This window comes from Ailuropoda melanoleuca, chromosome 4 (genome assembly GCF_002007445.2).
Source record: "Ailuropoda melanoleuca isolate Jingjing chromosome 4, ASM200744v2, whole genome shotgun sequence".
NCBI classification, from domain to species: Eukaryota; Metazoa; Chordata; class Mammalia; order Carnivora; family Ursidae; genus Ailuropoda; species Ailuropoda melanoleuca.
In genome coordinates, this window is record NC_048221.1 from 19,218,846 (window position 1) to 19,230,343 (window position 11,498).

At 36.2% G+C, this 11,498-nt stretch overlaps 1 protein-coding gene across 1 annotated transcript in view; it reads left to right on the forward strand.

Moving 5' to 3' along the window:
• The window catches only part of DOCK3 (dedicator of cytokinesis 3), a 480,644-nt gene that overhangs the window by 68,532 nt on the left and 400,614 nt on the right, over window positions 1–11,498 (forward strand). The window contains exon 3 of the mRNA XM_034658384.1: window positions 2,905–2,945. Within this exon, the coding sequence (XP_034514275.1) occupies window positions 2,905–2,945 (41 nt within the window). The remainder of the gene's footprint in view (window positions 1–2,904; window positions 2,946–11,498) is intronic.

Genomic DNA, 11,498 nt, shown 5'->3' on the forward strand with positions numbered 1-11,498 from the left:
AGGTGGCTACCGCTTCCCGGCGCCCTGACACGGCGGCTCCCTCCCCCTTCTGTTTAGCTTCCGATATCTGTGCGCGGTTTCACGGCTCCCCGCTTCGTACCTCGATACTCAGCGCTGGAGATGTTCATTTGTAGAGATCCAGATGTATCTTCCTGCGTCTCAGGCTGATTCCGTGGATATTCCTGCTGGTCTGGTACCTATCCAGCTCAACTCAGGGGACCGGCTGAAAAAGGTGTCCCCTACTCCTCCGCCATCTTAACCTCCCCCTCGTCTTTGAATTCTCTTGATAGTGTGTTTTTTGCAGAGCAGTGGTTTTAATTATAATGAAATCTAGCTTATTTTTTCTTTCATGGATTGTGCATTTGGTGTACAATCTAAAAGGTCATTGTCATACACAAGGTCATTTAGATTTTCTCTTTTGTTACCTTCTAGAACTTTTTAATTTTGTGTTTTACATTTAGATCTTTGATCCACTTTGAGTTAATCTTTGTGAAAGGTGTAAGGACATAAGTGTCTGTGTCTAGATTGATTTTTTTATGTAAATGTCCAGTTGTTCCAGCACCATTTGTTGAAAAGACTACCTTTTCTCCATTGTATCATCTTTGCTCCTTCATCAAAGATCACTTGACTTTATTTATGTGGGTCTACTTTGTGTTCTCTGTTCTGTTCTGTTGATCTGTCTGTTCTTTAACACTGCACTGTCTTTATAATAGAAAATCTTGAAGTCAAGTAGTGTGAGTCTTCAATTTTTCTTACTCTCCTTCAATATTATGTTGTCTATTCTAGGTCTTTTACCTCTTTTACCTTTCCATATAAACTTTAGACTCAGTTTGTCAGTACCAAAAAAAACAACTTGCTGAGATTTTTATTGGCAGTAGGTTGTGTTTTCATGCTGTTGATTGTGACTTTTGATGCACAGAAGTTTTAAATTTTGATAAAGTCCAATTTATCTATTTTTACTTTACCATCTTTACTGTTACCTGTGCTTTTGATGTCATATCCAAGAAATCATTTTCAAGTTTATATCATGAAGATTTTCACTGTTTTCTTCTAAGAGTTTTGTGACTCTTAGAAGAGCAAAATTTTAAAACTTTTATGATGATTACATTATTAATTCTTCTATAGAGTATGCCTAAGAAATCCTTGTCTAACCCAAGGTCACAAAAATGTTTTCCTTTTGTTCTTGTACCAGTTTTACACTTTTACATTTAACTGTATGATATTTTGAGATAATTGTGTTTATAGTATAAGGTATGGCTTGAGGTTTTTTTGTTTGTTTGTTTTGGTATATGTATATCCAATTGTTCCAGCACCATTTGCTGAAAAGACTATTATTTTTCTTTGCACCTTTGTTGGAAATCAGTTGCTCATTTACATGTGGATTTTTTGTGGGGTTTCCAGTGTATTTTATTGGTCACATTTTTAATTCCTTTTCAAAATTATTTTGACTATTCTAGTAAACAGTTGCTTAAATTTTAGAAAGAACTTCATACCTACCAGATTTTTTTTTTTTTTGCTGGGATTTTGATTGGCATTGCATTGAATCTATAGACCAATTTAGGGATAATTGACAGCTTAACAATACTGAGTTTTGCAATTTGTAAACATGGTAAACCTCTTCATTTATTTTGGTCTTTTTTATTTCCCCTGTTCTGTCCTCTTCAGAGGCTGTTACTTTTCTGGTTTTTGTCACTTTTGGTTTTCAGGTCTAACATAAGGCTTGAAGGAAAGAGATGGGATAGGGCAAGTTAACAAAGTCTTTGTTCTTACCAAGATGTAGATTTATTGAATAAATACTGTTTGGATTATTTCAGGTCTTTGGTTTACTTCCAGAGTTCTATAGAATTTGATTCTGACAGTTTTTGCCAGGATTGTTATTGCTTTTATTGAGGAAAGGCTTTTTGGAGATCCTTACTCTGCCATTCCTGCTGATATCATTTTCTGTTCTGTTTCTTAAGCTATTATAAAATGTCACATTTGGTAAATCACTTTTTCTTTTTAATAAATGAAGATGTCGAAACTCTCAAGGTATAAATTGAGTTATTCAAATTTATTATCTCAGCTGTTGTACTAAACATAAAAAAGGATATTTCTTCTTTCATTGTTTGTTATGATTTCAGGAAAGTTGATTTTTTCCTCATAGCTTTGTTACAAGATTTAAAGGTTATTACATAGAACAACCTCTCAGTTCCAGTACATAGAATTAAGAACAGTAAGCTCTCAATTATTATTAGCTATTATTGATAATCTCCCTCTCTTCATCTTCCTCCTTTCAATACAGCTCTTTGGAACATTTTCCTCTTAAACCCAAGCAGAGAAACTATAACAAAACTCTAAAAATAATAGATTGAAATTGAGAAAAGTTGGTAATGAAATTTCCTTTCTCTGAAAATTGTTTTTATTGTGTAATTGAAGCTTTGATTATTATTGCTGTGTATGAATGCTGAGAGGGAATAACTAAATCACAGCTGTCAGCTTTAGCATCTGGAAAGCCAAGAAATGAGAGTAGTGTAGTTTTGTGCATGGGACACTGAATGAGACCAGGAAACAGAAAGTCTGGGCTGTAGTCTCTGTCTGCCACCAAAAAAGCTATATGATTTTGGCGCTTTTCTGCCCCTAACAATTTCATCTGGGAATTTTTGTAGAGTTGAATTACGTGTCCTCTGAGGTCTTTTTTAATTTTTTGGGCTTTATTCAGTTGAAAGTTGTACCTTTTGAGGAAAATTGGAAATGTATTTATTTTAAGACCGTTCCTTTTAGTGTAAACTACTCCTAATAAAGGCACAAATAGTGTGCCTTTACTAGAAATTTTTGCATTAATTTCCCCCTAAAATACTCATATTATGTGTTTTATAGGACGTAACAAGGATGTGAGTTTAATATCCTTTGTATGCTTTGTTTTAGGTTGGTACAGAGGAGTTTCAACAAAGAAGCCAAATGTAAAGGTAATGAAAAGTTTATTGTTACCTTTTCTAATGTAGGAAGCTACCTAGTATATTATTTGATATAAAAACAATTCTCCTTGTCCATCTTTTAATTTTTTACAATAGCCACACTCATTCTTTCCTTTACAGAGCCGTATTAGACCCTGCTCTGTGTCAGCAGTATTAAAATTGTTTTTTTTAAAGGATGGAAAATGCATGTATGATCATAGCTAAAAAGCTTATTTTGAAAAAGCCTATTTAGGACATTTAATATTTTTTTTTCTACAAGTATTTGCCCAAAAGCAGATTGAACTCACCACCAACACCAAAGAAATTCAAACAATTGTAAGAGAATATTGTGAACAATTACATGCCCACACATTAGGCAATTTGGAAGAAATGGATAAATTCCTAGAAACATATAAGGTACCAAAACTGAAACAGGAAGAAATAGAAAACCTGAACAGACCCATAACAAGCAAAGAAATTGAAGCAGTAATCAAAAGTCTCCTAACAAATAAGAATCCAGGGCTGGATGGCTTCCCAGGGAATTCTAACAAATATTTAAAGAAGAATTAATACCTATTCTGAAGCGATTCCAAAAAATAGAAATGGAAGGAAAACTTCCAAACTCATTCTATGAGGCCAGCATTACCTTAATCCCCAACCAGAAAAAGATTCCACTAAAAATGAGAATTACAGGCCAATATCCCTGATGAACATGGATGAAGAAATTCTTACCAAGGGGATGCCTGGGTGGCTCAGTCCATGAAGCATCTGCCTTCGGCTCAGGTCATGATCCCAGGGTCCTGGGATCAAGTCCTGCATCAGGCTCCTTGCTCAGCAGGGAGCCTGCTTCTCCCTCTGCCTGCTCTGCCTGCTGCTCTTCCTGCTTGTGCACATGCGCGTGCTCTCTCTCTGACAAATAAATAAATAAATAAAATCTTTAAAAAATATGCTTACCAAGATACTAGCTAATAGGATCCAACAGTACATTAAAGGGATTATTCACCTTGACCAAGTGGAATTCATTCCTGGATTGCAGGAGTAGTTCAGTATCCTCATACCAATCAACATGATACACCACATTAATAAAAGAAAGGGTAAGAACAATATCCCCTCAATAGGTGCAGAAAAAGCATTTGACAAAATACAGCAGCATTTCTTGATAAAAACCTTCCACACTGTAAGGATAGAGGAAATATACCTCAACATCATCAAGACCATATATGAAAGACTCACAGCTAATATCATCCTCAGTGGGGAAAAACTGACAGCTTTTAAGGTCAGGTACACAACAGTGATGTTCACTCTCACCACCATTGTTCAGTATAGTACTGGAAGTCCTAGCCTCAGCAGTCAGACAACAAAAAGAAATAAAAGGCATCCAGATTGGTAAAGAAGTCAAACTCACTCTTTGTAGGCAACATAACACTCTATGTAGAAAACCCAAAAGACTCCACCAAAAAATTTCTAGAAGTCATACAGGAATTCAGCAAGTCACAGGATATAAAATCAACACACAGAAGTCTGTTGCATTTCTATACACCAATAATGGAACAGCAAAAAGAGAAATCAAGGAATCGATCCTATTTACAGTTGTACCAAAAGCCATAGGATACCTAGGAATAAACCTAACTAAAGAGGTAAAAGATCTGTACTCTGAAAACTGTAGAACACTTATGAAGGAAATTGAGGAAGACATGAAAAAATGGAAAAACCTTCCATGCTCATGGATTGGAAGAAAAAATATTGTTAAAATATCTATACTACCCAAAGCAGTCTACACATTCAGTGCAATCCCTGTCAAAATAGCATGAGCATTTTTCACAGAACTGAAAGAAACAATTTAAAAATTTGTATGGAATCAGAAAATACCCTGAAAAGCCAAAGTAATGTAGAAAAAGAAAACCAAAGCTAGAGGCATCACAATTCCAGACTTCAGGCTGTATTACAAAGCAGTAGTCACCAAAACAGTATGGTACTGGCACAAAAACAGACACATAGATCAGTGGAACAGAATAGAAAACCCAGAAAGGGACCGTCACCTCTATGGTCAACTAATCTTCAAAAAAGCAGGAAAGAATACCCAATGGGAAAAGACAGTCTCTTCAACAAATGGTGTTGGGAAAATGAGGACAGCCACATGCAGAAGAATAAAACTGGACCACTTTCTTACACCATACACAAAAAGAAATTCAAAATGGATGAAAGATCCAAATGTGAGACAGGACTCCATCAAAATCCTAGAGGAAAACACAGGCAACCACCTTTTTGACCTCAGCCGCAGCAATTTCTTGCTAGACATGTCTCCAGAGACAGGGGAAACAAAAGCAAAAATGAACTATTGGGACTTCATCAGGATAAAAAACCTCTGCACAGCAAAGGAAACAACAAAAGTAAAAGGCAATCTATGGAATGGGAGAAGATATTTTTGAATAACATATCAAATAAAGGGCTAGTATCCAAAATCTATAAAGAATTTATCAAATTCAACACCCCAGAAAACAAAAAATCCAGTCAAGAAATGGGCAGAAAACATGAACAGACATTTCTCCAAAGAAGACATACAAATGGCCAACATATATATGAAGAAATGCTCAGTATTTCTCGGCATCAGGGAAATACAAATTAAAACCACAGGATCAGTGATGTACTATACCTTGGCTAATCTAATTAAAAAAAACACAATGAGATACCACCTCACACTAGTCAGAATGGCTAAAATTAACAAGACAGGGAACAGAAGATGTTGACGATTTTGAGGAGAATAGGGAACCCTCTTTACGCTGCTGGTGGGAATGCAAACTGGTACAGCCACCCTGGAAAACAGTATGGAGGTTCCTCAAAAAGTTAAAAATAGAGCTACCCTATGACCCAGCAATTATACTACTAGGTATTTACCCAAAGGATACAAAAATAGTGATTTGAAGGAGCACATGCACCCCAATGTTTGTAGCAGCGATGTCCACAGTAGCCAAACTGTGGAAAGAGCCCAGGTGTCCACTGACAGATGAATGGATAAAGAAGATGTAATTAATGCGTGCGCGCGTGTGTGCGCGCATGCACACACACACACACACACACACACACTGGAATATTATGCAGCCATCCAAAAGAATGAAATCTTTGCATTTGCAATATGGGTAGAACTAGAGGGTATTATGATAAGTGAAATAAGTCATTCAGAGAAAGACAATTATATGATTTCACTCATGTGGAATTTAAGAAACAAAACAGATGAATATAAGGGAAGGGAAGGAAAAATAAGACAAAAACAGAGAGGGAGGCAAACCATAAGAGACTCTTAACTATAGGGAACAAACTGAGGGTTGTTGGAGGGAGGTGGGTGGGGGTATGGGGTAATTTGGTGGTTGGCATCAAGGAGAGCACTTGTTGTAATGAGCCAGGGGTGTTGTATGCAAGTGATGAATCACTAAATTCTACCCCTGAAGCTAATGATAGCTAACTAATTAACAAAATGATATATTAACTAAATTGAATTTAAATTAAAAAATTTATTAAGGAGGGCATGTGGGGTGATGGACGCTGGCTGTTATATGCAACTAATGAATTGTTGAACACTACATCAAAAACTAATGATGTATTTTATGTTAGGTAGTTGAACATAATAAGTAAATAAAAATTTTTTAAAATGTAAATTGACTTATTCATAGTCCTAATCTTGTGGAGCTATGTATTTATTTAGACAAATTTATTTCTAAAATACAAAATGGAAAAAACTTTCAAATAATTTTAAATTAGATGTCCTTGTTGATGATATTCTTATTAGAATATGAATTTAAGCAAGACTTTTTATGAACTAGATTTTATATATTTCTTGTTACCAATTACTATTAATTTGATCAAAAAGACACATTTTAAGTGGCAGATATGATACATTTGGGAACAGTTTTCTCCAGTAATGCATTTGCAAACACTTCTTTCTACCTACTCTTTTGTGTAATTAATTTTAACAGCTTTTCTTATTTTTTTTCTGTAGCTTAATATTTAATATGTTATGCTTTTTTCTTATGCAGAAAAATATTGAAATTATCATGTACTATTTTTATTAAAAAAGAAAATTGTTCAGAGTTCTAATCATCAGTTTTGCCAGAAGAATCATTCATTTTGTTAGTTTTAAGGTAATGATTATAAGAAGGCAGTATCTTTAAATTTTAATTCCATCCAGTCAGGGCTTCTCATCCTTGACATTGTTCACATTTTGAGCCAGATAATTCTTCATTGTGGGGAGTTGTCTTGTGCATTTTAAGATGTTTAGCAGCATATATGACCTCTACTCAGTAAATGTCAGTAACATTTCCCCCCTCAAGTTGTGGCAATGAAAAATGTCTGCAGACATTGCCAAAGCCCCCCCACCCCTATCATCCCCAGGGTTGCGGTGGTGGTGGTGGTGGTTAAATTGCCCCTGACTGAAAACCACTCATAGGTAATTTTGTTCTTGTGTTTCTAATTTTTTAAAAGATTTTATATATTTATTTGAGAAAGAGAGAGAACAAGCTGGGTGGGGGGAGAGGGGCAGAGTGAGAGGGAGAAGTAGATTCCCCACTGAGCAAGGAGCTGGTTGTGGGACTTGATCCCAGGACCTGAGATCATGACCCGAGCTGAAGGCAGGCACCTAACCAACTGAGCCACCCAGGTGCCCCAATCAGAGTTTAGTTTAGTTTTATTTTATTTATTTTATTTTATTTTATTTTATTTTATTTTATTTTATTTTATTTTATTTTATTTTATTTTATTTTATTTTATTTAAGATTTTATTTGAGAGAGAGAGAGCATGAGCAGGGGGAGAGGGAGAAGCAGACACCCTGCTGAGCAGGGAGCCAGATGTGGGGCTCAATCTCAGGACCCTGAGATCATTACCTGAATCGAAGGCAGGTGCTTAACCAACTGAACCACCCAGGTGCCCGTAAACATAACTCTTTTAAAGACATCTGTAACTCTTTAAAAGACAACTGCATAAAGCGGTAATTCATTACAAAACTGTGTTGACTGGCTTATAAGGTATAAAAACAAGTAACATTTGTATGAAAATAATAGCACCAAGGAGAGAGGAGGGAATAGAGCTATATTGGAACAAAATTTTGTATGCTATGAAAATTTGTTATTACTCCAAATAGATTAAGTTCAGATGTTAATTACAATGTCCAGAGCAGCCGCTAAGAAAGTAATTACATAAAATTAAAAGCAACAGGGTAGATCTGAGGATTTTAGTGCCCAGAAATAAGGACAATCATTTTAAGACAATGGCAACCTAAAATTCAAGATTCAAATTCCTGCAACAGGGAGTTCATTTGTTCTAGTACAGGTTATGACTGCTATTGTGGTCAAAGGGTGGGATTCTTTTTTTTTATAATAATTTTTTATTATGTTAGTCACCATACAGTACATCCCTAGTTTTTGATGTAAAGTACCATGATTCATTACGTGCGTATAACACCCAGTGCACCATTCAATACGTGCCCTCCTTAATACATATTACTGGCCTATCCCAATTCCCCACCCCCTCTCCTCTGAAGCCCTCAGTTTGTTTCCCAGAGTCCATAGTCTCTCATGGTTCATTCCCCCTTCTGTTTTAGAGTGAAGGAAAGGTGCTCAGAATCTCATACCTATTTTCTAAATTCTTTTTCCTTTTTTTTTTATTTTACATGTCTTTTAAAAAAATTTTTACTTAATTTTTTTTAATGATTTTTTATTATATTATGTTAGTCACCATACAGTACATCCCCGGATTCCGATGTAAAGTTCGATGCTCCATTAGTTGCATATAACACCCAGTGTACCATGCAATATGTGCCCTCCTTACCACCCATCACCAGTCTATCCCATTCCCCCACCCCCTCCCCTCTTAAGTCCTCAGTTTGTTTCTCAGAGTCCATAGTCTCTCATGCTTCAAGAAAAGGGGGGGTAATCAGAAGGGGGAATGATGCAAATGAGACTTTAAAGACTTGACAACACCTTAGAAGACAGAAAAAGAGGAACTAGCACAAACACTGAAAAATAGAGGTGAAGTGATAGTTGGCTAAGGAGAAGAAAGGCTGTTTTTTTTTAAAAGGGTAATTAATGATTTCAAGTACTGTGGAGTAGTCTAGTAGAATGGGTACTGAGTAGGGGCTATTATGTTTGGCAATTAGAAGGCCATTGGTGATTTTTAAAAGAATCTGATTTAATAGCATGATAGTAGCAGAAAGCCAGAGTCTAGTGAGTAGGTTATGGGTGAAAGGAAGAAAGTAGATATAGATTCTAAGGAATATAAGGGTGTTGGTTTGGGGAGTAAAAGACTCTAATGAACATTTTTTTGAATGATTTTTTATTATATTATGTTAGTCACCATACAGTACATCCCCGGATTCCAATGTAAAGTTCAATGCTTCATTAGTTACGTATAACACCCAGTGCACCATGCGATACATGCCCTCCTNTGCCCTCCTTACTACCCATCACCGGTCTATCCCATTCCCCCACCCCGCTCCCCTCTGAGGCCCTCAGTTTGTTTCTCATTGTCCATAGTCTCTCATGTTTCATTCCCCCTTCTGATTACCCCCTTTTCTTTATCCCTTTCTTCCCCAACTGATCATTCTAGTTCTTATGTTCCATAGATGAGAGAAATCATATGATAATTGTCTTTCTCTGCTTGACTTATTTCACTTAGCATTATCTGCTCCAGTGCCGTCCATGTTGCAGTAAATGTTGAGAATTCGTTCTTTCTTATAGCTGAGTAATATTCCATTGTATATATGGAACACAGCTTCTTAATCCAGTCATCTGTTGAAGGGCATCTTGGCTCCTTCCACGATTTGNCTAGTACCGCTCAATATCCGGCATTGTGATGCCCCCTGCTTTGTTTTTCCTTTCAACAGTTCCTTGGAAATTCGGGGCCTTTTCTGTTTCCATACAAATTTAAGGACTATTTGTTCCAGTTCTTTGAAAAATGTCCTCGGTATTTTGATCGGGATAGCATTGAAAGTGTAGATTGCTCTGGGTAGTATGGACATTTTAACTATGTTAATTCTTCCAATCCATGAGCATGGAATATTTTTCCATCTTTTTATGTCTTCCTCAATATCTTTCAAAAGTGATCTATAGTTTCTAGGATATAGGTCCTTTACGTCTCTGGTTAAGTTAATTCCAAGGTAACGTATGGTTTTTGGTGTTATTGTAAATGGGATGGATTCCCTAATTTCTCTTTCTTCAGTCTCGTTATTCGTGTATAGAAATGCAACTGATTTCTGGGCATTGATTTTGTATCCTGCCACCTTACTGAATTGTTCTATAACTTCTAATAGTTTGGGAGTGGATTCCTTTGGGTTTTCCATATAGAGTATCATGTCATCTGCAAAGAGAGACAGTTTGACTTCTTCTTTGCCGATTTGGATACCTTTGATCCCTTTTTGTCTTCTGATTGCTGTTGCAAGGACTTCTAGTACTATGTTGAATAATAGTGGCGAGAGTGGGCATCCTTGTCGTGTTCCTGATCTTAAGGGAAAGGGTTCTAGCTTTTCCCCATTGAGAATAAGATGTGCAGTAGGCTTTTCATATATGGCATTTATGAGATTGAGAAATGTACCCTCTATTCCTACACTCTGAAGGGTTTTAATCAGGAAAGGATGCTGTAGTTTGTCAAATGTTTTTTCTGCATNGGAAAGGCTTCCAGCTTTTCCCCATTGAGAATAATGCTTGCAGTAGGCTTTTCATAGATGGCTTTTATGAGATTGAGAAATGTACCCTCTATTCCTACACTCTGAAGGGTTTTAATCAGGAAAGGATGCTGTATTTTGTCAAATGTTTTTTCTGCATCAATTGACAGAATCTAATGGTTCCTGATTCTTTTCTTGTTGACATGATGTATCACACTGATTGATTTGCGAATGTTGAACCATGCTTGCATCCCAGGTATGAATCTCACTTGGTCATGATGGATAATNCCCACTTGGTCATGATGGATAATCCTTTTAATGTACTGTTGGATTCTATTAGCAAGGATCTTGTTGAGGATTTTGGCATCCATATTCATTAGAGAAATCGGTCTGTAATTCTCCTTTTTGAGGGGGTCTTTGCCTGGTTTGGGGATCAAGGTAATATTAGCCTCATAGAATGAGTTTGGTAGCTTTCCTTCTGTTTCTATTTTTTGAAATAGCTTTAGGAGAATAGGTATTATTTCTTCTTTGAATGTTTGGTAGAATTCCCCAGGAAAACCGTCTGGGCCTGGAGTTTTATTATTTGGAAGGTTGTTTATCACTGACTCAATTTCTTCATAGTTAATTGGCCTATTTAAGAAATCTATTTCTTCCTGTTTCAGTCTTGGTAGTTTTATAGGTTTCCAGGAAGGTCTCCATGTCTTCCAGATTGCTTAGGTTTTGGCATATAGCTGTTGATAAAAATTTCTAATAATCCTTCCAATTTCAATGGTGTTGGTCGTGACCTCTCCTTTTTCATTCATAATTTTATTAATTTCGGTACTTTCTCTTTTCTTTTGGATAAGTCTTGCCAGTGGTCTGTCAATTTTATGGATTCTCTCAAAGAACCAGCTTCTAGTTCTGTTGATCTGCTCTA